Below are 27,505 nucleotides of genomic sequence, written 5' to 3' on the forward strand. Positions count from 1 at the left end.
AGGTTTTGCGTTGTTCTTCTCAGGCATTCCTCAGACAAAAGCTTAGTTCTTTTTATTTCCCTGGGTTGCTCAGAAGACAGAAAAGGAGAAGACTGAAGTGGTTTGGAGAAACTAGGAGCCAGATGAATTTTCTTTTTCTCACAAGAGATTTCACATAGGCATTCTCTGAACCAGATATCAATTCTTGAGGCCAAAGAGATTAGATTCTCTAAGGATTAGGGTAAATCTCTGCCAGCCAACTCCTCTTTTACTCTGCCAGAAAGCTGCTCGTAGAATGCTGCCTGGAGTGCCTGGTCATTCCATTCTAATTCTGCGACCAGTGTGTGAAACTACATGGCATACTGGCCGACCATCATGGATCCTTTACATAAATGCAAAAGAAGCGACGCAGCAGAATAAACATGGCCAGTGCGAAATGTGGCTAGAAAGGTCTTTAGATCAGAAGTCACAGGACCCTTGCGTTCCCATCATGGTGTAGTCCAGGCTAGGGGATCGCCAGACAATAAATTATATTGGGAGTTTAAAATTAATCTAGCTTGATTCAAAAAACCTTGGTAGAACTTGGGGTCTCCATCATCTAGTGACAGTAATGGTAACTGAATCCCAATGGCAGGAACAGAAGAAGCAGCAGAAGGTAGAGATGTAGTGTGAGCCGTCAGCTGAGCTGTTTATTGATTGGTGAACTGGGTGGTTACTTGTATAGCAACATGAATAGCAGCTTATACAGATTGAGCATTTTCCAATGCATCCGACGGGTTGTGACACTCTGCAGAATTTGTGTTACTTGATCTTGAAAGGCATAATCTCGCATGGCTGAATCCAGTATGGCGTTTCCAGCGCCACTTATATTCACTCACTCCCACAGTCCATGGCCTAAGTAAACTGTCAGACAAGTGGACATAGATCAGCCCTTCCACATACTGGTTTGCCTTGGGCTAACTGAGGTGGCAGCACCTGAGGCACTCTGGTTTCCACACTTAACCCTTCCAAGCGGGATGCTGGCTTTGCTGAGGCCCTTACACGAACAGATAGTCCCAGTTGTGTGTCTGCTGAAGCTGCACTGGGTTAAAGCGCGGTACCTGAAGGTCAGTACACAGGCAAGGGTTAAAATCAGAACACACAGACATGGGCTTTATCACAAAAAGCATGATGAGACCAAATTGCTTAGGCATCCACTGTAGTTATGATGCAGTTAGGGGACGTGACAGGGAGCCGGGTGATGCATTTTTTATACTCACCCACTCCCGTGATCCAACAGTGTTCCCTTCTGAAGTAGGCATGCAGCACAAAAAATTGACTCATCACAGTCCAGTGCATGTGCTCTTCTATAAAAGTCTATTGGAGAGCATGCGCATGGGACTCTGTGTTCCCCTCTGTGCGCCATCGGGACTTCAGAGGGGAACACTGTGGGATCCACGGAGCGGGCGAGTATAAATAAGACACATACCAACATAGATAAATGTTTTAAACCTTTAAAATTTTTAATGTTGAAAAAGCTTGATTAAGTTTTTTTTCCTACACCTTTATTTAGTCCCCTCAGGGGACTTGAACTGGTGATCATTAGCACTATATTCTGTAATACTTCAGTATTGCATTATATAGTTATTTTGAATGTTGTCTATGAAACCCTGCCATGGGCATGCTAGCCCGATGCCCCTCACTCCCCCGATTCCATCACAGGAGGTTACGAAAATGGTATGGTACAGCGGCGCTCCCCTCCCGCTTACACGCATGGTTAAGTTTGACCGTGGCATTTAAAGAGTTAACTGCCATGGTCAGAGCGAATTCTGGTAATAGTGGCTGTCAACTGTCAGAAAGAGCCAATAGCTGAGAGTGAGCGGACTCTGCTTGCTAGCCTGCTCCAAACACCTTTCTTGATTGCATGACATATTTAGGTTATGCAGTCAGGAAAGGGTTGAGGAGAGGAGATTGTAAGTGTGCCCATTTAATAATGGCCAACGATGCCTGTGTGAGGGTTATGAACATATTAATTTATATATGTATGTATCTTTGATATACGTTTCCGGAGGCTGTAGGCCTAAATTGTACACTCTATTCTGTGTCCTATGAAAAGCTCTGCTAAATGCTTGTACATTTAGGTTAGTACTTAATTACATTAAGTAGAGGTGTAATCTTAAATGTCCATCATGTCTCCAAGAGCTTGTTTATCTCGTTACACTGATCAAAAGGTTGTATGGAATGCTTTGTTTTTGACTGCTGTCTAGGTAGGGCATGTGATTAAAATGTAGAGTGTGATGATAATCAGGGTACCAGACACGATGTCTACATACAAACAAATAAAGCATTGTTTATAGAGAAGACACAATTATGTACCAGTAAAACAGGTCAACCTCTGTAACGCTAGCCTACTGATACGCCTATTTTCTGTATAAGAATAAGGCAATGTACACAATAAACTCAGATTGCTTCTAGACACAGGCCTGATCTCTGTGTTTCATAGCTTTCTCACGGCGGCCGCCATAACCACCTCTGATTTGGAGCCTCACAGCATATTGACGGAACATTGAATTCCCTAACACCTGTTACTAACAAATCTGTTCTTCTCAAGAAAGACTGGTTAGTGCCAACCATACCTCGGTGCAAATAACTTTTATAAGACTTCAGAAGAAGTGTAATTGAGATGCATGAATTTGGAAGAGGCTACAAAAACACGAGACATGGGTATACATTAGTCTATAGTTAGACAAAGATATGACTTTAGTAGTAAAATTTGGTCTAATTGTTATTAATCAATGCATAAATACAGGCACAAAGGTTCACTTACATTTTTTTTTTGCAATTCCAGGTGGGACATAAGAGATAGATTAAAGTTCAATCAAAAATCCCATAAAAAAGAATTGTGGGACTCAAACATAATCCTTTATTCTAGCACACAGAAAAAGTGGGACATGATAGAGACATATAGTGTTTTTGCCTAGATTGCCACTATTGGTGTACACAGGTTCATGCTGTAGTTTTATTGAAAGTTACAAGAGAGTCACAAATAAAGTAATTTTGTACAAAAGCTACAAGGAGGAACACAGAAGAATTTATACATGAGTATAAACAATAAGCTCAACAGCAAAAATACTAAACCACAACAAGATCTGTGTTGTCCACAATTTTGGAATAGCTGAGACATTAGTGCCACCTGATATATGTTATGTATTAATCTAGTTGTTTACATTCTTGATAAAAGTTACTTGCTATGCTTTAAGAATGTCATAATTTTGCATCTCATTACAACTAATAAGAACATTATTTAGTAGGAGGAGATTGATTAAAATCAGCAGGCCAAGTTCTGTATGCCAAGCCAAACCAAAAAGGCCAGAGTTCATCATTATGCAACTAGATTCATCAAGTAGACATTGGTTGACATTAATGGTATATCCTGAGGTAAACAATTAAGGTAAATATTTAGAAAACAATGCAGACGATTAAAGAGGTTGTTCCACCAAATGAAGTAATTCCCTAGCCACAGGATGAGGATAACTAAATGACTGACAAAAGAAATGGGCCTCAAAAGTCCCTGAATAAATAGAGCAATGTGGTCATCTTTTTTTGTCCAGGACCAGAGGGCCGCTTTAAAGGGGGTTTTCCAGAATATAACTTTATTGTTCCTCTTCTTGAAGAATAAGAGGGCTTTGCAATATAATATTTATCTAAGAAATAAAAAACACCATCCCTCTGAAGCTTACCGACTAGAGATGAGCGAGCACCCAAATGCTCAGGTCCTTGTTATTCGAGTCAAGCTTTTCGTGAAATTCAAGAGCTCTACCCCGAGTAACGAACCCCATTGACTGCAATGGGAGACTCGAGCATTTTTGTATGGGGCCTGCCGGTTGCCAAGCTTTTTTTTTTTGTTTGTTTGTGTGTTCGTTCTCTCTCTCATTCTCTCTCACAGAGAGGTTAATAAATGTTATAATACAAAGCCCTATTACTATTTAACAATACGAGAGATGAATTAGAAAAACCTGCTAAAATGATCTATCATGGGATAAAGTCAATGTGGCTGGCTGCACTGCTCTGCAGCCATAGTCTTGCTGACTCATTCCAAACTTTTTTTCTTCCTTTTTCATATTTGCTTTTATATGTCCAGACAGGCTTTTCAATCAAGCCCAACATCACCCATGTACAGAACTAGGAGCTGGACTTAAAAAGAGCTTATCTGGGCAAAAGGATGAAAGTAGAAAAAGCTGAAAAAAGGGATGGTGGGGTTGGAGTCAGCGGGCCTATGGCTGTAGAGCTATGCAGCTAGGCCTCATGCCATTATTCCATGACAAGTGCTTTATAACCCCTTTGCAACATTTGAAATACATGTATGGCGAATTTGTGTGGTTTGTATGGAGCAGGCTCAAAAGCCAAGCTTGCTCCATACATGGTAGAGGTTGGCTATCTTTAGCATTTAAAGCCCAGCCACAGTGGCTGGGATCGGAGATAAATCTGATCCTAGCAGTCAACCATTTAGATACCATTGTTACTTCTGACAGCAGCATTTAAATAGTCCGATTGAGGGAGGGGAATGGTTCCTTTTGTCACCTAAACAGTCCTCTTGCATCGAGATCGCGAGTTGACAAGAAAATGCACAATGCCAGAATTGCGCTCTTTTGGTAACCCCGTCTCCAAGGATAAATTATATAAAATGCAAACAATCATATTTACCGCAAACAGTACCAATATAAAATACAGATCGTCTTGCAAGAAACACACCTTCACATAGCCCAACAATGGAAAATTGGAAAAGTTAAGGTGGTCAGAAGATGACGACAAAGTCCTTTTTTCTTTGTCAAATGTGGTGATGCCATAATTATACACACCTATAGAATAAACCTGACATGTCATTAATATACCCCCCAAATTGGTGCATTGCATGTTTTTTTTCCATTTCATGCCACTTTTTAAATGTTTTTTTTTCAGTATATATTACATGGTTCTACTGAAAAAAAGAAGTCAACCTGCAAGAAAACTCATACAGCTATTTGTAGGACGTCTAAAAAATAAAAAAAAAGGTTATGATTCTTTAAAAGTGGGAAGAAAAAAAAAAGTAAAAACGGCTGTGCCCTCAAGGGGTTAAGATTAAATTAGTGATTCTTTGGACATTCACAGATGTATCTATCTTGAACCAAATCCATTTGTCCATTTTGGTTTAAGAAACAGCATATGACTATATGAACTGCATAACAGTTTTATTACATTAGCTTAAATTAAGTAGGAATAAAAGTAAAAACAAAAAAAAAAACATACATAGACGTGGAAAACAACCAAAGACTCGTTTCCATCTGTCTTTAAATTTAATGACTGAGGAATATTTTTTTAATCCGGTTTTTGCGGATTTCTTTTGACCTTTAATTTATTTACTTTATTTAAGCTTTGGACTGAATATTTTCCAAACTTCACGAGGAATGATGATGCATTTGAAATGGTGAAAGAATTTGACAGGCTCTAAATTTCACAATGCCTGGATTCCACATTCAGATAAACTGTTAGGCATGCAATCTCTTTTTTGTTGAACTTCTACTTGTTGCATGCTTTTTCTGGCAGGTTTACATTTATTCTATGGAAGGTTTAAAAATAGATTGTGTAAAATTCAATTTATTCTATGGAAAGTTTAAGAATAGATTGCGTGAAATTCAATTTAATCTATGGAAGGCTTAAAAATAGATTGCGTGAAATTCAATTGAAAACATACAAGCAAAATAAAAGCTTGGAATTCATAGCGCTAATATTTGCCTGCACAAAAAATCTAAATACATATCCAATCTTTCCTTTGACCCTGGGTAATTCACAAATTCTGAGCAATTAAATCATGCAACCCCAATTGTAAATTTAAACACAAGATGGATATATAGTATAAATTATCCTGATTGGTGGTAGGCTGCTCACACCTAGCTAAAAGGATTTGAATGTGCTCCTTAATTAATACACTAATTTGGATTCCACTGCGATTTTTCTATAAAATCAACTCAATGTTAAGGGACCTCATTTGGGGAGAGGACCTGGCAAGTATAAAGCTTGAAACTTTACATATGCTAAAGAAGCAGGGGTCGTGGCTGGCGGTCCCCAAGCCTTATCTTGATTACCTAGTGTCTCAATTGCAACATTTTAATGGACCAGACATTAATGGTATTGATTTTACAGTCCTTTCTATTTGATGCCCTTCAGAAAAAACAAGAATTTTCCTACATTACAACTTATATACAGACTGTGGTAGAAACTGGGGCAGTTGGTTTTGTTTAAAGCAACTGCCATTACACAGTATACATCGATTTGGGATAAATAATGGCTTCATGAAATTCTCCGGTGGGCTTTGAGGTTCGCAGGTTGGCTCAGATAGTGATGAAACCTCAAATAGTATAGTCAACTGCAAAATGAATTTGCTTTATCATATAGTTAATTTTAAAAATGCCTCCAGCTGTCTCAAGTAAATAATGCTGAAGCAAAGTCCTTAAGGCCCATTTACACACGATTATCGCTCAAGAGCCGTCATTTGAGCGATAATCGTTGTGTGTAACTGCACGGACATTATGCAGTTTTCGTTATGCCGTCGCTCATCGTCGTCTTTCAGCATGCTGGTGGTCCCCAAGCAATGATCATTAAAAGTAATGATCGTATGATTGCATGTAGAATATACAGCAGTACTTCACTATTGCAGTACATTATACAAATAATGCTTTTCTTTTTTTTTTTAACTATTTTTATTGAATTTTCAATAGTACATTTAATGATAACAGTATTATCAGTAGATTGTTCATCATGTTACCGTATAATGGCTACCAGCCTTTTATCAATAAAGTTATGAGCTTTTAACAAAAAAAAATGACAATCAGATGTTAAAGTTGCTTTGCATTTTCATTGTTATTGTTGGGGAAAACATTGCTCAAGAGTAAACAATGGCCTGGCCAGGGCCAATTCACCATGTAGGAAGGAAAGGATCGGTGTAGGGAAGAGTAGGAAGGGGGTGGATTCTCTCTCTCTCAGGGCCGATACCCCAAGGGGCGAAGGCCCCAGAAATCTGGATTTAGATTAATAGGCTCAACCCCGCTGTGGGAAAGGTATAGTTTATCCATGGAGTCCAGATACTGAGGAGTTTATCCCTTTTATCCTCCGCTATCGAGGTTAGTTTTTCATTTATGAGATACCAATTTATTCGGCGTTTAACTTCAGAAAAATCCAGAGTAGCTTTACGCCAGGAATGAGCGATAGTTTTGTTTTGTAGCTAGGAAGATAAATGAAATTAATTTTCTGGAGTTTGGGGGTATATTCTCGATTTTTTTTGTTCAGCAGCGCCTCCCATGGATTTTTGCGCAGGTTATGTAACGTTACTGAATAGATTAAAGAGTACGTCATAATCCATAGTCGTTTGACTCTAGGGCAGGACCACCATGTATGGAGCATGTCACCAGGGGACGAACAACCTCGGAAACAGTTCTTTGAATAACCCGGGACCGCATGTGCAATTCAGGTGGGGACTAGATACCAACGCAGAAGAACTTTGTATGAGGTTTCTAGCATTAATGTTACGGGCCCCACTGTTGGTAGATCTCCATATCTGAGACCACTCCTTCTCGCTCAGAACTCCCCCTAGATCCTGCTCCCATTTAGTTACATAAGGTAATTGTATGCGGAATTTCGTGTAAACAAGGTTCAAGTAAATTTGGGAGATTAGGCCTTTTGCCTGTGGGTATTTAAGGCAGTAGGATTCAAAGGGGGTGAGGGAGTATGGAGGTTCTGTGTTCTTCAGTAGGGAAGTTGACCAATTTTTTAATTGTAAGTAGCGGAATATTTCTGCGGATGGTAAGTCCTTATTCTTCAATAATGCTTTTTTTTTCATAGGAAGAAATTCATAGTAGGCTTATCTTCCTGGGCAAAGTAAGGAACGAACTCCTTTTCACGATGTCTGAACCATGAAAAAGACACTCCTGGCAATAATAAATTCCTGCTTTTGAGCCTTGAACCAAGTAACTCAGCGGCATCTTTGGGAAGATTCAAGTCGCTTACCAAATCATTCATCTTCTCCTGGGCAAAAAATTTGGTCTTGTATCATCTTTAACGTCAGAACTTGATTCGTCATCTGGTTCAGGTATGACTCCACCTTCATCGGAGCTAGGTATCTTTTCCAAGGTAGCTTGGGTACTGTTATATCTGTGCCATGGGGGATGGGACGAATTGCTCAGTGAAGATTGGGGTATGAAATGGAATGCTTCCATTTGGAATTATACCCTTTCACATCGCATCAACAAAAGTAATGGTCGTCACTATGGTTCTTTTGCTTTCACCATAGTATAGGAATCCCATAACGGAAAGCTTTTTTTCTACCCTTGACCCAGTTTTGGAGGTCCTCAACACACAGTTTGCACACTTTATGAGGCGCCCAAACTTTATCTTGATCTCCAAATTTTAGTCCAAAGTATACTTTTTTCACAAAGTCTGTAATGTTCAGCTTTTGCTTCAACACTGTATATTCACCACAAATGAGACAGAAACGGTCAGGCAAATTAATACACTTCCACGGAGCCATAATGTTAACTTGGGGAAACACGATTTAGGAATGATGAGCTAACACAAAGAGATTGTGGGAGTTACTCTCTCTTTCGTTTCCGGGACAGAGCTGAGAGGCAGGACAGCAGCACAGACACGTCTGCGGAGGGAGCAATGAGGGAGCAGATGGCGAGGGGAGATGAGCTGCGGCTTCGTAAGTCACAGCGCAATGGCTTTGACAGGGGAAATGGGAAGGTACAGCCTCACAGCAGGGGGATTCCTAGAGCGGCTGCAGTATCATACTGTCAGCGCAAGTGCAGCCTAGGGGTTCGCCACAAGGAGAAGGAAGGAGGACGGCTGCTCCAGGGAGAGTGATTGCTGTGGCGTGCTAGGACCTTGCTCATGGCAGCCAATTAGCTCCTGGGGGCGTCACCGCGCTGTCAAGCACCCTGTACCTTGTCTCCACCCATACTTCCGGTGGCGTCATGATACAATAGTACCACAGACGAGAACAAAGAAAAAAAAATGAATCAAGCCCGTGCATGTTAGAGCCTGTGCGGTCAGCTTGCAACATGTTGATGCTGGTTTCCTTTAGCTCACTCTGGAAGTTCTTTTCTTTGAAAGTTATGTTTTTTTAACATTGTATATCTTAAATGCACTGATGTGAATTAATTAATAGTAATTTTGACTATAAATTTAGTTAAAAACTCCCAAGATAAAAAAAAAAAATACCAAAAATTGAGAAAAAATTGCTAGATTTGAAGAGAATTTTGCATTTTTTGGTAAATCCTGACATCTGAGATTTTTTTAACATTTTTTTTCGTATTCAGAACACCACAATACATGGAAATTAGTTGAGAATAATCAAACAGCTTTTTAGTCGCAGATCTGTGTCATTAAAGGTTAGAACCATTGGTTTCCTATGCAGTGTTCACAGGACTGTTTTTTAGGAGCGCAAAATACTCGCACCTGCAAAAGATAGGAGATGCCTATAAATAAAGACATAGTGTGATGTTCCGTTAATCCTTGCAAGGTATGCTCTCATTACTGAACACTGTGGGGGGTTCCCTTCATCCCATTGTTTTCAACAGGACGGCAGTAGTGCCGACCCCATTGAAAGCAATGGGAGAACATTGCGATCCTCTGCCGCTGTTATGACAGCAGCTGCAGGGGACTCCTTCATTCCTGTGGGGCATCCCCTCATCACTGAATACCCTGCCACTGATTTCACAGTGTTCAGTGATGATGGGACTCCCCGCGGCTATGAAAGAATCCCCTGCCACGGCTGTGACAGCTGTGGCAGAGGACTGCGATGCCATCCCACTGTTGTTAATGGAGATCGGAGCTGCTGCTGCCCCATTAAAAGCAATGGGATGAAGGCAACCTCTGCAGCGATGATTTTTGGGAAGGGGGAAATGAAATGTAAGCTCTACCCCAAAAATCATCCCTAGCTGTTAACATTTTTTTTTAAACTTACCTTGAAGCGCTGTCTGGCTTTTCTCCAAGTCTCCGGCAGTCTTCATCTGTATTCTGGTGGCCGAGGATTAAAAAATCCCTGCTTCCAGAAAGCGCTGCCTTTAATTGGCTGAGTACTGTGACCAGACGCAGCACTCAGCCATTCACTGCCTTTAGACTGAACATAAGTCAATAATGTGATGCAGCAACCAAAAAGGCAAACACAATTCTGGGATGTATTAAGAGAAGCATAGAGTCTAGATCATGTGAGGTAATTATCCCTCTCTACTCTTCCTTAGTCAGACCTCACCTGGAATACTGTGTCCAGTTCTGGGCACCCTATTTTAAAAAAGACAATCGACAAACTGGAGCAAGTTCAGAGAAGAGTTACCAAGATGGTGAAGTGGTCTCCAAATTATGTCCTATGAGGAACGGTTAAAGGATCTGGAAATGTTTAGCTTGCAAAAAACAAGGCTGAGAGGAGACTTAATATCGGTCTACAAATATCTGAAGGGCTGTCACAGTGCAGAGGGATCAGCCCTATTCTCATTTGCACAAGAAAAGACTAGAAGCAATAGGATGAAACTGAAAGGGAGAAAATACAGATTAGAAAAACTTTCTGACAGTGTGGGTGATGCATGTGTAGAACAGGTGACCTAGGGAGGTGGTGAGTTCTCTTTCAATGGAAGTGTTGAAACAAAGGCTGGACAAATCTGTCTGGGATGATTTCGTGAATCCTGCACTGAGCAGGGGGTTGGACCAGATGACCTTGGAGGTCCCTTCCAACTCTACCATTCCATGATTCTACTGTTTCAGGCATTATAGAGGAGGAGTTTTTAGCTTAGGAAAGGATGGAGAGGATATTCATGGTGTAGCAGTATTACTTGGCCTTTATATGGTTACATTGCTTTGGTATACTGGGTTTTGTTCTGTAGAGTTCAGTAATAAAATGTATTCCTTCTATAGTGGTCATGGGATGAGGCAATTTAGGGGTCTAGAGTGTGGCCTGGATTTATTTAGGAATCAGGGCTGGCGTACGAAGTAATTTAGAGGTTTAGTCCGTAGTCTGAATTTTTGTTGCTATGGAGGCAGTATGTAGTTATAAAAAGAAAGAAAAAAATATAATATATATATATAATTAGTACTGTGCAAAAGTTTTAAGTAGGTGTGGAAAAAATGCTGCAAAGTAGGAATTCTTTCAAAAATAGAAGCGTTGTTAAGTTTATTTTTGGCATTTAGTAAATTCAATGTTAATGAGCAAAAGAGAAGTCTAAATCAAATCAATATTTAGTGCACCCACCCTTTGCCTAAAAAAAACAGCATCATTTTTTCTAGGTACACTTGCACAAAGTCAGGGATATTGTAAGATTATAGTCATGTGTATGATTAACCAATTATACCAAACAGGTGATAGTGATCATCACTTCAATATGTAGGTTGGAATGCAGTTATTATCTGAAACAGAAGCAGCTGTGTAGAAGGCTTAAAAGTGGGTACGGAACAGCCAAACTCAGCTAGAAAGGTGAGATAGTGGAGGACAGCTTTCTGTTACAGATCATGCATCATGAAGCGCTGCAGAATACGTTGGCGCTATACAAATAAAGATAATAATTATTATTATTCAAGTTCTTTTAAAAAAGCACAAAAAGCAAGGGAGACTGACAAAATTATGGGTAGAAATGGAGTATGAGATGGATGCAGGAGGAGTCCAGGGAGCCCCATGGATCCCAAGATGGTTTCTGGGAGACCTGAGCTCTCTATCGCCCCTTGCATTGGAGACCCTCAAGGCCTGGGCGATGTTCGCCCCGAAGCTAGGACTTGTAACCGTTCCGGGGCCCCTCACTCTGCTGTTGGCCAACCCGCAATTCCCAGCAACCAGAAATAAATCATCGGTGTTATCCCTACCTGGCCTCCCCATACCGAGAGTTAGAGATGTGGTTACACAAACAGGAATGAGGCCTCTGGTAGAGATCTATGGGACTTATACCCCTCCTCCAGGAGCCTGGCTGAGCTACCTCCAGGTGAGGTATTTTGTGGGGTCCCTGGCGCCGGAGGGATGTGGAAGTAAGCAGTTGACACCATTTGAACACCTGTGCATGTCTTCGACACCCACTGAGCACGGGATATCAACCATTTATAAGATGCTGTTGAGGGGAGAGACGGGGGACGAACCCCCTAGCTACATAGGCCAGTGGAAGACAGAGTTGAGAAAGTGCTTTACCAGGGCAAACTGGCAGAGAGCTTTTCTTCTGTGCCACAAAAGCTCTAAATTTGGTAGGCTACAGGAGCAGAATTATAAGGTCCTGTCTCGGTGGTACTGGATGCCGTCGAGGCTGCATCAACTTGATAATCAGACTTGCTGGAGGTGTCAAAATGGCCCCGGAACAATGTCTCACATTTGGTGGGCATGCCCGCCAGTAAGAGACTTGTGAAGTAATGTAGAAACTCTATATAATGAGATGACCAGGTTGGCGGTGTCCCTGACAGTTGAGATGGCCCTTCTTTTGATGCTCCCTGGGTCTATCGCCAGAGTTAAGGCAGATCTACTAAGAATGGTCATACTTGCGGTAAGGATGTCTGTCCCTGGGCTGTGGAAGTCCACAACTCCTCCTTCAAGAGTAGTTTGGGCAGAGAAGCTAAATCTACTCATGAGATATGAAGAGGAAGGGGCCGAAAACGAGCAGGAACAATTGGACTCCCACGATTTTTGGAGCCCCTGGATCGCGATGCGGGGGTTCAGATCACTTCAAATCATGGCTGGAATCAAAGCCCTTTGAGACCTGGTTAAGCATAGGTACCCTGGACCCTTAGGGGCACATGGAGCCCTGTAAATAAGATCATCCCCCCCCTGCCTTCCCCCCCTAGCCTCCCCCCTACCCCCCATCCCCCCTCAGTAAGATACACGTCTTTTGTTACTACTCCGTTATGTTGTTGTACTTTCTTTCCCTTTCATCTTTTAAGATGAGACTGTATTCTGCAAAGCTGATATACTAAGACTGAACAATAAGTGCAGATCAATATGGTGTAATACTGTTATAATGTTTATTGAAAAAGGTTTAATAAAAATTGACTGAAACTAAATCATGGCTGGAATCAGGCTGACTTCCCCAGTAAACATCACTCAGCACCAGTAAGCGAGGTCGACTTAATTCCCTTTTTCCCCTCCCCAGTCTCCCTATCTACCCTATTTCCCTTACCCCACCCCAATTTTGGTTTCGATTTAATATTTTCACGTGTATTCTCAATTTTTAATTTTTTTTTGTTTGAGACTCAGAAATTAATATGTGTTAACCGATTCATAATATCTGTTATCTGATATCCAGCTACGATGGTTATTCTACCATTATGGTCATTTGAGATTGTCTCAGACGGTTATTTCATATTTCATGTTTCTAAAATGCATATTTGGAAAATTAATAAAATATGATTGAACATAAAAAGCACAAAAAAAATTGTGGACCATAGATGCAGTGGTTGGCCAAGGAAAGCTGCTGCAGCAAATGAACCACACATCATACTTACGTCCCTTAAAAGCGGAAGATGTCTAGGAGTGCCATCAGCTTTGAACTGGCATAAACCAGTGGTACCCTGGTACACCCATCTACTGTTTTGAGAAGTCTTGCCAAAAGTCATCTTCATGAAAGAATAGCAGCCAAAGAGCCATATGTTCAATGTAGAAACAGTCACGTGACCTAACTATGCACAAAAACATAGGAACTGGGGTGCATAAAAAATGTCAGCAGGTGCTCTGGACTGATGAGTCAAAATTTCAAATATCTGGCTGTAACAGAAGGCAGTTTGACTGCTAAAGGGCTGGGGAGCAGTACAATAATGAGTATCTGCAGGGTACAGTGAAGCCTGGTGGAGGTTTCTTGTAAGTTTGGGTCTGCATTTCTGCAAATGGAATTGGGGATTTGGTCAGGATTAGTGGTGTCCTCAATGCTGAGAAATATGGGCAGATCTGTCATGCAATGCCATCAGGGAGGCGTCTGATTGGCTCCAAATATATTCTGCAGGACAACGACCCCAAACATACAGCCAATGTGATTAACAACTATCTTCAGCATAAAGAAGAACAAAGAGTTCTGGAAGTGATGATATGGTCCCACAGAGCCCTGATCTCAATATCATCGAGCCTATCTGGGATTACATGAAAAAACAGAAAGATTTGAGCAAGCCTACATCCAAAATGATCTGATTTTTTTGAACAATAATCATTCTGTGTAAAGAGGCCTTTTGATTTCTCTTTTGTTCATTCATTTTGCTAATCGACAAAAACAGACTATTAGAGGCCCATTTACACACAATGATCACTCAAAATTTATTCAAAAGATAGGGAGAATGACAGTTTGAGTAATCATTTTGCCTAAGCTGGTAATAGCTTATTACCTTCATTTGCATGTAAATTAGCCTCTGGGCACTGTATGCACAGAACAGCAGGTGGTCTGTTCTCTGCATACAGTTACTTTGTTCTGCCCTGGGGCTGCAAGCTGAATACAATGTAATCAGTGCTTACTGTGGAAAACGCAGCATGCTGTCCTTGCTATCAGCTCTCTGTCTGAACGATTATTTTTATGCTCATCTAAAAATCATCGTTCAGCCAAATATTGAAAGATGGGAGCATTTACACGCAACGATTATCGTTCAAACGATGGCTTTTGAGCGAATTTTGAACGATAATTGTTTCGTGTAAATGGTGCTTAACACTTCTATTTTTTTAAAGCATTCTTACTTTGTAGAATTTTTTCAACACATACCTAAAAAGTAGTGTATATGGCTTGTTTTTCTTAAAGTTTTTTTAATTTTAAAAAAATCTATAGAAAGTCTAGGAGTCTATTTTCAGTTAGCAAGCAGAGACAGAGCTTGGCTGAGTGATTCTGCTGCTTTGTTCTGGCAATCAGCAGGGTCTCAGCACTCAGACCTCCACCCAACAAAAGTTTTAACAAGTCCCTATGACATATAAAAAGTTTTTTTCAAAGTTTAGTTACACCTGAAGCACAACTTGCTAGGCATATAGCACACATTTTGCTTCCATATGCCACCTCATGCAATGTATATACATGCACTAATATTTTATACCTCATGGTGACGCCCATTTCCCTCAATATTATCAAAATAGTGGAGATGCAATCTTTTTGAAGCATAGTTAGCCTCATTGGTTGAAAATTATGATTTGTATGACTGTGAACTATCATAAAATGAGGAGTAAATAATTCTAATTCATGAACTCAGTGATGGCATGCAAATACTTTGCGTTAAGAGGCAATGCTGTACTTCAAAGCAGGAAAATAATAAAGTAATGCATTCCAGTATGAACTACCTCATTAAGATCTACCCAGATTTTCAAAAGTGTGGATATATATACTACAAATATAAAAAGGTTCTTGGAACATGGGAAATGTCAAATACAGATAATTGCTTTTTTTGTAATGAAAGCTATACAGATCTGGAATTTTATATTTAAAATGGTCTTAAAAAGGAAAACAAAATAACCAATGGTTTGGTATAAACATTGTAGAAAGAATTAGCAAAATTTATTTTACTGTCGAAATTATTTACTTTAAATCATCCTTTTCTCTTTTACTGGTCCAATGGCATTATTAAAAGGCTAAGTCCTTTTACTGAAAATATGCAATTATTAATTGATGGGTTGATTTTGGAAACCATTATATCAACATGACAGCTCTCAAAGTCTTAGTGTAGTTTGCTCAACAATTTTTTACATTCGTTGGAAAATGTACCAACTTATATTGGAGTCCAACTTATGTCAAAACAGTATGTCAAAAAAAAACCTTCGAACTTCAAGGCAAGAGACATCACATTTTCCTAAGAGTCATCCAAATTGGGTTGGACTATTCTTATTGAAAAATAAATAGAGATAAATTGTGACTGCTTTAATAGGATGATCTTCACTATCTCAATGGAAAATATTAGGTAATTCAAAGTGAACCAATGAAAATAAAATGTACAGCAACTATATAATGTAGTTGTGACTTAGAAATGATGATGGCTGCAATTGTGTTCACCAGTCCTTACTGAAGCACAAACTCTCAGCCATATAATATAGTAATGGGACATTTCTTCAGTAAATCAAAGATGACGGTTACTTATTCCAAAGTGATAAAAGTACTGATATAGATGTACCTTATGAGGCAATTCTCTAGGTTCTAGGCAGTTTGCATTTTCATGAAATTTAATTCTAAGATCACACGTCTCATAGACTAAACGCTGTAAGCATGAGGAATGAACTGAGCATCAAAGTCATATATGCTTGCTGAATATCTGATTTCAAAGTCAAAGGCATTCATATGAAGTTAGTCCTTCTTTGCTTCTATCAAATTTGAGAAAGGCAATTCCCTATGGGTCGGTCTTGCAAGAGAAAGCATGATGATGCTTGGGATCGCCACTGGTCATAGTCAATACTTCAGTTAAGGTTACAATTATTCTCCTGTTTAACACTGGTGCAACCACAGAAAGACCAGAGCAAGAAATCACTTCTGTTAAAACGGCTTTCCATTCTGTGCTTCGAGTTTGGGAGCACCTCATATTTTGAGGGTTCCTACCCACTTGCGTTTTTTTAACGCGAATGTCAATGGGACTTTCTAATGTTAAAAACACATCGCAAGTTTGTGCTTTGCGATTTTTGTGTGATGCGTTTTTAACATTAGAAAGTCCCATTGACACTCGCGTAAAAAAAGGGGGGCGTTGAAGAAAAACTTAAAGGGGTTGTCCCGCGCCGAAACTGTTTTTTTTTTTTTTCAATAGCCCCCCCGTTCGGCACGAGACAAACCCGATGCAGGGGTTTAAAAAAAAAACGGATAGTACTTACCCGAATCCCCGCGCTCCGGTGACTTCTTACTTACCTTGCGAAGATGGCCACCGGGATCTTCACCCTCGGTGGACCGCAGGTCTTCTGTGCGGTCCATTGCCGATTCCAGCCTCCTGATTGGCTGGAATCGGCACACGTGACGGGGCGGAGCTACGAGGAGCAGCTCTCTGGCACGAGCGGCCCCATTCAGAAGGGAGAAGACCGGACTGCGCAAGCGCGTCTAATCGGGCGATTAGACGCTGAAAATTAGACGGCACCATGGAGACGAGGACGCTAGCAACGGAACAGGTAAGTGAATAACTTCTGTATGGCTCATAATTAATGCACAATGTACATTACAAAGTGCATTAATATGGCCATACAGAAGTGTATACCCCAACTTGCTTTCGCGGGACAACCCCTTTAAGTGGATAGGAGGCCTCACAGTCACTACTTTATGCTGCTTAAGAATTGTGCAAAGTATGGCTTTTTGACATGAAAATCCAATCCATAAAGCTCTTAGTCAACAGTTCTGGTGCAGACTTTTTATCTTAAGCACTAGCAACCAAGTACCATGGGCAGATTTATCAAAATGTGCAATATGTATGGAACCAATAAGAAAGGCTTCCTAGGTACTATTAGGTAACATGCCAGGGACTGAGACTAATGGAGTTCATGACTAATGCTGTAGTAGAAAGACTTAATTGGGGTGCACTATGATAAACTGTGAAGAGCAAGAGACCCACATACAATTCTAGCACAGAGGAGCTCTGCTGCCTCTGTTCACCCCTGCTGAGCATAAACATAATTTAGCGAATAGTGTTTCTGTAAGACTGTACAAACTACTACTTTGCTGCTAAATTGTTAACAATGGCATGTAGAGATGCCTGAGACAGCTGGAGAGCATATGAAAGGTTGAATGCTAGTGGAGATGTAAGAGAATGGTACATGATGATAAAGTGTTAATTACCTAGTTGTCTCTCTGCATCAGTTGCTGTTTCTATCTTCCTACTCACACCACTAGTCTCTATCTTATCACACATGTTTCACATACAAAGTCAATTGTGAAGATTAATGAAGTCTCATTTCCAGAGATAACTCTAACTAAAAGGTCACTTTGGAGGTTTTGGGAGAAGAGGAGGAAAGATATCCAGGACCATGTGTGCCGAATTGAATTTTTTACAATACTGTATGCTAGCAAAAAAAAACAACAATGAGACCCTGCAGATGTCAGTCATAAGACATATAGCATCTGGGTGTGTGTATGTGTAGTAAACAGTAAAAAGGACATGAAAGATAATAGAAGACTGTGCACTAGCTTATCAATTTATGACCAATCAATAAGTTCTCCAATGTCCCCCACCCAAGGCAACTTTATCAAAAAGGGGTTATCAGAGTCCAAAGTAATGTTTTAATCCTCTCCTCTGAGGCCAATTAAAGGGGATGTCTCGCGGCAGCAAGTGGGGTTATACACTTCTGTATGGCCATATTAATGCACTTTGTAATATACATCGTGCATTAAATATGAGCCATACAGAAGTTATTCACTTACCTGCTCCGTTGCTAGCGTCCTCGTCTCCATGGATCCATCTAAAATCGCCGGCGGCTTGCTTTTTTAGACGCGCTTGCGCAGTCCTTTCTTCTGGTCTGAGCACGAGCCGCTTCAGCGTGCTCGCTGCTACAGCTCTTCTGCGCATGCGCAGACGAGCTGTAACTTCTCGGGAGCGCGCTGGAGCGACCATTCTGTACCATCCTCTGTTAGAGGAAGGTGCAGAGCCGCCCAGCTGTCCGGAGAAGCCGCCCAGCTGTCCCGCCGTCCTGGTAAGTGATGGGCCGGGGGGGCTGCCGCTGCCGCTGCGCCGGGGGCGGGCTGCGCCGGGGGGGGGGGCTGTCGCTGCGATGGGGGGTCTGCCGCTGCGATGGGGGGGCTGCCGCTGCGATGGGGGGGCTGTCGCTGCGATGGGGGGGCTGTCGCTGCGATGGGGGGGCTGTCGCTGTGCCGGGGGGGCTGGGGGCTGCGCCGGTTACCTGCTGCCTGGCGGTGGGTGACTGGTCGGCCGTGTTCACTCCAGGGGTCCGGTCGGCGGCTGCGTGGCGTCTGGTTGTCAGGGAGACACAGCTGGTAGCGTCTCGGGAGCGCGCACGTCGGGCTACAGCAAGCGACGGGAAAAGAGCCGGCGGCCATCTTGGGAAAATTTTTATAAGTTGCTGAAATGCTGGAACGGTAAGTACAAACCAGCTAGAAAAGTCATTTACAGGGGGGCTTAGTAATGATTGCTTAATTAGGGGGACTGGGCAAAAAAAAAAAAAATCCACTCCTGCCTCGAGACATCTCCTTTAATTCAATAAAGACATCCAACTACCTTTTTTAGACATTTCCCCTTTTCTCAGCAATTAGGAGACAGTGAGTACATTACAAAGTTGAGAGCAGGGAAGAGAGGGAGACAAATGATTAATTAGCCTTGGAAAACCCCTTCCAGCCTTCGCATTCCATAACTACTGTATTATGATGACTTTTGTTGTGTGCGGTGTTTGCATTCTGTTAAACGTTTAGTGATATAATTTGTAAAGGGTACAACACAAGATTTTTGAGGCTCATACGTTTGCAACCTGAGTCAATACCATATACTAGTTTCTTACTTACCATCAAATTCTGCTAGCCTGGAAATGGCCTCTCCAAGGTCAGCAGTTACTGGCAGAGCTTGCCGAACTTTCAGATTAGTCTCTCTGAAAAATATGCAGCGATATATAATCTGTCATATTAACCCAAGTATTAATCGTCTCTTCCACCTGCACTGTATAACTTTGTAACAATAACACAATTCTGGCACGCAGTCACAAGTAGTGACACTGATTACCAGCAGTTACACACCAGCATTAACAATACCGTTCTACTAAGAAACAGTGATATTATATTGCCATAAACATTGCCATTAGAGGCACCTTACTTTGATTTATGCTCCGGAGCTGTCATTCCACACATATACAAAGTCAGGTTTGTTAGTGTTCAGTGTGCACACTATAATTACAATAAGGAGGTATGTATTTCATGATAGGAATTTTTGCAATTTGACTCTTTCATTTGAGGTGTCCAAATATTCATATCCTACACATATATAACATGATACAGTTATTTTACCTAGCTAATTTTTTATTGCCTAGTTAACAATTATGTATTTGTCCTTAACCTCATAAGGTTAATCAAGACGCACACCACCCGTAGGGGGTGAGAAAAATAATTACATAAACATATACTCAAGGGTTATGACTAGAGATGAGCGAGCATACTCGTTAAGGACAAATACTTGAGCGGGTATCGTCCTTTTCGAGTACCTGCCTGCTCGCAAAGATTTGGGTGCCGGCGGGAAACGGGGAGGGGGGGGAGGGTCTTCCGTTCCCCGGCTCCCCCCTGCTCACAACCCACTGCTCAGCTCCGCCGGCACCCGAATCTTTGCGGACGAGCAGGCAGGTACTCTAAAAGGACAATACTTGCTCGAGTATCTGTCCTTAACGAGTACACTCGCTCATCTTTAGTTATAACTTTTTTCAATTTTTTTTAAATTGGAAAGCCTGTGGTGGCATATAAAGCTCAAAAACGATTTTCATTTTGTTAAATTGTAAAAAACAAAACCTCTGCACCTAACGAGATGTTGTTTTAGCCTGAAGCATGAAATCTGAAAATAAAATACATACCATTAGACTTGGGAATTGTGAATGGACGATGCGAACAGTATTTAAACTAATTTCAAATAATAAACCGAATTTAGAGCATCACTATCTAGCATTTATCCATCCTCTGTGACTCATTATTTAAACTTTGCACATGACCTAGTAAACTTGCTGACAGAAATTCTTGTATTCAAGCTTGCATTAACCCTTTCCAAGTGGATTGGTTTTCTTTAATATGTTTTACAACTTATAAACTCCTATTTGTTATTTGCCGTATATGGCAAAAATGAAATGATATTGGGTGCGGGAGGTTTTTACACGACCAAGAGAAAATAACACCGGAAAACCAACATAGAGTCGAATGAAACTGTATATATGTTATTGTAATGTTGATATAAGCAAGTGATTACAATATCAGAGCAAATGTATAAAAAAAACTGAACACTTGAAGGGAGGCTCTAGTACCCTGTTGTACCGCCTCTAGCTTGGATACAAGATGTGATATGGGCAGATATGGAGGCATACAGGTTTATGGCATCCTACGGCATATGGGTCCTCATTTGCTGTAATGGAGCCTCTACATTGTGCAAACCTGTATGCTGTCAAAGTTGACACCCCAGATGGTCCCATACATGTTATATTGGCGATAAATCTGGTGACCAGGCAGGCCACAGAAGTGCGACAATGTTGTGGAGACATTCCTGTGACACCTTTGCAGTGTGCGATCGAACGTTACCCTGCTGGAAAATGCCTCCTGGAAACTCTGCCATGAGAGGCAAGACATGTGGTTGCAAGATGTCCTGAACATATTGCTGACCTGTCATTGTCCCTAATACCACTACTAGGGGTGACCAATTGTCATATGCGATGGCCCCCCCATGCCATCACACCAGCAGTGGGGGAAATGTGCTGCTCCATAGCAAAGGAAGGATTGAAGCACTCACCCCTAGGTCTCCAGACATGTATATGCCTCTAGTCAGTGCCCAAACTAAACTTGGATTCATCATCGAAAACAATCCGCTTGCACTCAGCACCAGTGCAATTTCTTCGTTTAAGACACCACTGCAAATGGAGGCACAGGTGGGTGGATGTCAAAGGCAGACCAAATGTCCTTCAGCCAAGTGCCTGGAAATGGTTCCAACAGACGCAGGAGCCTGTAACGATGGTACCACCTGTCTTTGGATGGCGGACAATGAAATAGTTGGAGCTGCTCATGCTTGTCATATTGTGCTCTCTACTAGTGTTCTTTCTAGGGCATCCCGAGTCTGGTCGCCTTGTGTGCACACCTCCCATGCATCCACTGGGAGGGCGTATTGTTGGAATGGGAGAAACTGCATGGTTGTGTCAAAGAACTGCCCACCATCTGGGCTGTTCTGGCTCGATTGTAAGGAAGTGCTGGAACCAGTGGATGCATGGGGGCACGTACACAAGGTGCCCGGGCTTCAGGATGCCCCCAACAGACCACCAGTAGAGAGGATCATCTGATTGTTCAACAAGCACGTGCAGCTCCAACTGTTTCATTGTCTGCCATCCAGAGACAGGTGGCATCATAGTTACAGGTCCCTGTGTCTGTCAGACCCATTTCCAGGTTGCTCTGCTGAATGACATTTGGTGTCACGGTTCTCAATATGTGTATTGCCTTTGACACACACCGCTGCCTCCATTTACAGTTGTGTCATAAACAATCAAACGAGACTGCTAAGGAGTGGAACCAGGTTGTCTTCACTGACTAATCCAGGTTTGGTTTGGCAACTGACGACGGCTGTGTTCATGTCTGGAGACCTAGGGGTGAACGCATCAATCCTGCCTTTGCTGTGAAGTGGTACACTGCCTCCACTGCTGGAGTGGTGGTCTGGGGGCACATCGCATTTAACAGTTGGTCACCCATTGCAGTGATATGAGGGACAATAACAGCACAACGATATGTTCAGGACATCCTGCAGCCTACTGTTTGCCAAGTCAACGTTTTCTGCATACAGCCTAATTTTGATTAGGATTTCATGACAGTCAAACATTTTACACTACAATAATTGTTACTTTTCCTAAAAGGTATTTGCAAACGATAACGCCCACAATGTTAGGGAAACTAGAGAATTAGTTGGACATCTGCACTGTCTAAACAACTTCCCACCTCCAACAAGGCACTCCAAGTTTGGGTGTGTTATATTCTTAGCTAGACTTTATCCTGTCAGCCAATCAGATGAGTCAAGAGGTCTCATGGGAAGCAACTTTAGCTAACACAGATGCATTCACAGATGAATAAATAAGGAACAAAGGCAAGTTTCGGCTCCTGGCGCTGAAGAACCAACCGGAAGTTATTTAAAGACAACAGAATCTAAACATTCCAACTCATTTCAGTGGGTAACTTCTTGGACTTCTTCTTTCCTTTAGCTGATCTGCTGAAAAAATAAGCAATAACTTTTCCACTGCCAAAAGCTGATACTAGAAGTTCTCAGCAGTGGGGTCCTGTATGATATTTCTTTCTCTAGACCAGCAGTAGTAATGGTGGGGAACACTACAGCTCCCTACAATATAAGATTGTATCTTTCAATAAAATGTTTTCCAGTGGTTAATTCTATTTAATGTTTTGGGGTTTTTTTTTTGTTCCAGTAACATTAATTCTATGCTTCAAATAGGTGTCCTGGAAATCCCAAAACTTAGGCAAACCAAATGGTTCAGAAATAACTACATGTGAAAAAAACCCAAAACTGCCTATTGTTATTAGACTATTATCATTTCAACCTGAAAAACTAAGATGGTCCTCTTAGAAATGATATGAAAAACTTAAAAGGGGCTGTCCAGGACTGTGGAGATTTATTTCTATTGATGACTTATCCTTAGGATAGGTTATCAATAGTTGATTGGCACCTCTGTCAATACGGACAATGCAGGAAGCCTGACTTGGTAGTGCAGATGCAGCTCCTATTGAATACAATGTGCCTGCACTACCAAACTGGGCTGCTGCAATATGTACAGCACAATCTGCTTCCTGCACTGTGCACATTGGCAGTGTTGCCAGAAACCAGCCAATCGGCAGGGATCCTGAGCAGCAGACCATTGACGATCAACGATTTAAAATCGATCCTGTGGATAGGTCATCAGTAGAAAAAAAATCCCCAAAGTCCTAGAGAACCCCTTTAACATAGAAAATAACACTGAATTATATAATGCACTATATAGTTGCCAGAGTAATCTAAACGTTGACTAGAATATTAGAGTAAAGGCCCATTCAGATGGGAAACGATGTCCGACACTCATCCCCGCCAGTACCCGCTCATGTGCTTTTGCACAGGAGTGGGGATCGTTGCTTCACAGCGGGGCCATTGCAGTATATTTTTCTTCTCTCTCTCCCCCGCCCCTCTCCATTCACTTAACATAGCTGTACTGTACGGCAGTATTGAACGGCTGCTATTTACACTCATCATTCAGGATTTTATGCAGCTTAAAATTCTGAACAATGAGCGATGAGTGTAAATAGCAGCCGTTCAACACTGAACAGCTGCTATGTTAAGTGAATGGAGAGGGGCGGGTGAGCATGAGGAGAGAAATCTCCTGCAGCTGCCCCGCTGTGATGCAACAATACCCGCTCCTGTGCATAAACAAGTGAGGCGGCAATTGCAGGTACGAGTGTTGGCCATCGTTTGCCCAACATTCGTCCTGTCTAAATGGGCCTTAACTCAATAACTACCCTAATATTTCTTGCTTGGCAAACAAACAAAATATTTACATAGTTGGTATGTAAATGTTGCTGCACGACAATATTAGTATTCATTCGAGTACAGTGCATTAAAGCTGTGTTCACATTGCCACTTGTCTCTATTTCGTCAAGCTTTTGTTGCTTTTAGATCGTAAAAACAGCATGGCCCGCTAAACTATTCTTTCCTGCTAAAAACAGAAATGTGACCGGCCTATTTCAAGACAATGGAATCTGTTTCACAACAGATTTGTCATAGCTGTCGAAGCTCTGTCATTAACAAGTGCCATTATATTCATGTAAACAAAGTCTAATCATACTGAGAAAAAAGTTAAATGTGTTGTACAAGTGCAAGGCATATAAGCTCATCCATATATTGCTCTTTCTAATAATAAAGATGCTAAAAGTAATATAATTGATAAAAACCTAAACAGCCATAAAAAAGCAACAAGAAAAAAAGAAAAAAACATCTCACCCGTCAAGTTCGGCTGTTTCCACATAACAGAGACCATGTGGCTCGCTACTGGATAGAAGGAGCATGTCGGCCTGTTAAATAAAAAAGGATAATATTTATGGGTTTAGCAGAAATATTCACTTTGCCTTATTGCACTCTACCCAGTCAATGAGGCAGCAACATCATTTTCAGTGGTATACTGTTGGCGAAAAGCAGCCGTCCCTAACAGGGCTGCCGCTGCTAACATGATTCATTTTGTGTACAGTGGCCAATTACGTTTCATTGTTTACCAAGACTTCATTTTATGAGTTTACAGTGACCGCACCCTCGATATAATGAAGACAATGTTCCAATTATAGAATGAGAGCAAAAAGGAAAATAAATAGCAAGTGCTGTTATGTCTTCGTATTCTGTAGTCTGTCATTATTTTACATCATTTAACAAGAATTATCACATTTAAACAGATTACAGCAAATATCTATTGGGTAAGCGGCAGCTAACAGTAAAACTATGATCAGATTATAGTCAAATCCCTAAGTGTTCCCTCTCCCAGGATAATGATCCCAAACTCAGTTGCAGTATTCTTACATACAGTCTTCTATCTACTGAAAGACAATTCTCACCCTTAGGACTTTACTAAATAGCTGAAAATAAAGCCAAGCTGTACATTGTATATAATAACGCTTTTATAGCATCAACATATTTCTATCGTAACACAAATTGCTGAAAAAGTTAATGTCAGTTTTCATAGGAAGGTATCAGAACACACAGCTTTGCATTGCAGCTTGTTTAGTATGGGGCAGTGGTGCTTCAGATAGCCCATGCCGACTCCTGTCCACCACCAGACGCACCTAAAAATGGGCATAGAGGATCAAAACTAGACCATGGTGGTCTGGCCTGAGGTTTCTTTTGCATTATGTGGATATTACAGTTATCACTTAGCAATGTATACATCTTTGTGGTCAGTAGGACACTGGAAATTAGAGAACATTCTATCATCCTGTTTTTGGGGGACTTAAGAAAACTGAACATATGAAACTGTTATGCAAACAGCATCTATCTCTTGGTTGATTTTCATAGTCATTACACTGAGTGAACAGTCTAAAAAGATTGATCACTTTTGCGGCACAACACTTCTGCCATCTTTTGACGATGGCCAGTACTGCAAACTGTTGTAAAGATACCACTCTACTACAACCCATTAAGATTATTATTGGACGGGGATATAAAACAAGGGTTTTTTTTGTAATAAACTGTTCTAGGTATGATTTAGTCTAATAATAATTTTATTTTTTCTAGAATTTTAGGCATTTCAAAAAGTTTCTAACCATAGACTGGATTTATTTTAGCTTTTTCTGCTTTTGCAAAAATAAAAGAGCTTTCCATAACTTTATAGAGATGATCATCAGTTGGTCTTTCAGTTGAAATATCTATTGCAATTCTATCTTTTATAGTGAGTCAGGGAAAATATGGGCATTAGAATGGATTTGGTTTCAGGAAGATGTACCTTAAAGCATGGATATCTGAAAAATATTCTAGGAAAATGTAGGTTTTTTGAAGCTGTGGGTGTATGTAGCAAGTGTGTGTATTTATCTGCCTCTAAACAGCAGTTTTAGAGGATACACCTTGCTAATACCAACCAGCTCAACTATATGGCACAGTGTGGGCATTGGGCAATAACTGTTATAAATTACATTTTGTGATGTACTTCGTCTTCCTATATCTTACCTGAATTTATTAAATCCCCATAAAGTAAATTCCTGGACACATACTGAGTGATATAAATGAAAGCATTACTTACAACCACAAACTGATTGTTCTCCAGTCTGATGATATCGCCCGCTCTTACATTCATCCACTTCTCATTTTGCAGTCTGTAAAAGCAAAGAGAAAAAGAAAAAAGCATAATTGATTTCGTCTCACAGAATTCCTGCTGCCATTTTCAATCAGCCTGAAGCCTCAGTAATTCTGTAACAAAGGAACATGAGCAGTCAAGATGTAAAACCATGACATTCCCGGCTGGCTCACTAATATGATACCATGGAAATAAAATTGGTGAACAAAGTGCAAACAAGGATGAATTTCCTTCCCATACAGCCATACAAACAGTTTCTTTAGGAAGATTTCCAAATAATTTCTACAAAAGAACCAAACTTAACTCAAACATTTTTTTCTTAATGAAAACAGCAAAGAACTAAAGAAAGATTTGGGCGCTATAGTTTAAAGGGGTTTCTCATGCACTGACATAACAAACAATGACATGCCCACCCAGAGGTGTAACTTGAAGATTCAAGGCCCAAATGCCAAGTCTAACTAATGCTTAATTCATATTACTAGGCTTCCTATATAGAGAAGAGAGGCCTTATGGGCCCCCTCAAGGGTCCTGGGCCCGGGTGCAACCGTGTTCCCTGCATCCCCTATAGTTACGCCCCTGTGCCCACCTCTCCCCGCTCCTGTTGTGTCTTGCAGCACTGCTCCAAATCTTCCCTGTGAAGTCACATTTACAGGCTTCCCCAGCCTAATTATGAGATGTCATGAGCGCTGCAGCCAATGACAGAGCTTTGCAATCAATCCTGAACTTTGTTATTGGCTGCTGTGTCTGTGATGTCCCATAACTAGGCGGGCCTACAGCCTGTAAACACACATAGGCACAGAGGACAGAGCATTGGAGCAGGACACAGTGGGAGCGGGGAGAGGCGAGTATATCATTGTTTGTTATTTCAGTGCCTGGGAAAGGAGTTTTACAGATAAGCTGTAACTCGGACAGTCCCTCTAACTGCTTACGGATTAATGTCATGTTGAGGTATCATAAATTAAAAAGCCATTCCATCTTAATATCAGCTTCACAATACAATAATATAAAGCAGGCCGGTTACTGTCTTATTGCAGTGCTTTTCAACAGTATATTATGGTCCTTCATTTGTACATATACATACAAATGGCATTG

At 41.1% G+C, this 27,505-nt stretch overlaps 1 protein-coding gene across 1 annotated transcript in view; it reads right to left on the reverse strand.

Annotated features, from left to right (window-relative positions):
* The window catches only part of ATP8B4 (ATPase phospholipid transporting 8B4 (putative)), a 211,453-nt gene that overhangs the window by 81,198 nt on the left and 102,750 nt on the right, over window positions 1-27,505 (reverse strand). The window contains exons 8-10 of the mRNA XM_066592633.1: window positions 26,360-26,432; window positions 24,580-24,650; window positions 19,386-19,468 (exon numbers count right to left, since the gene is read on the reverse strand). Coding sequence (XP_066448730.1) covers window positions 19,386-19,468; window positions 24,580-24,650; window positions 26,360-26,432 — 227 coding nt within the window. The remainder of the gene's footprint in view (window positions 1-19,385; window positions 19,469-24,579; window positions 24,651-26,359; window positions 26,433-27,505) is intronic.

The sequence above is a fragment of the Eleutherodactylus coqui genome, chromosome 2 (assembly GCF_035609145.1).
Source record: "Eleutherodactylus coqui strain aEleCoq1 chromosome 2, aEleCoq1.hap1, whole genome shotgun sequence".
Lineage (NCBI taxonomy): Eukaryota > Metazoa > Chordata > Amphibia > Anura > Eleutherodactylidae > Eleutherodactylus > Eleutherodactylus coqui.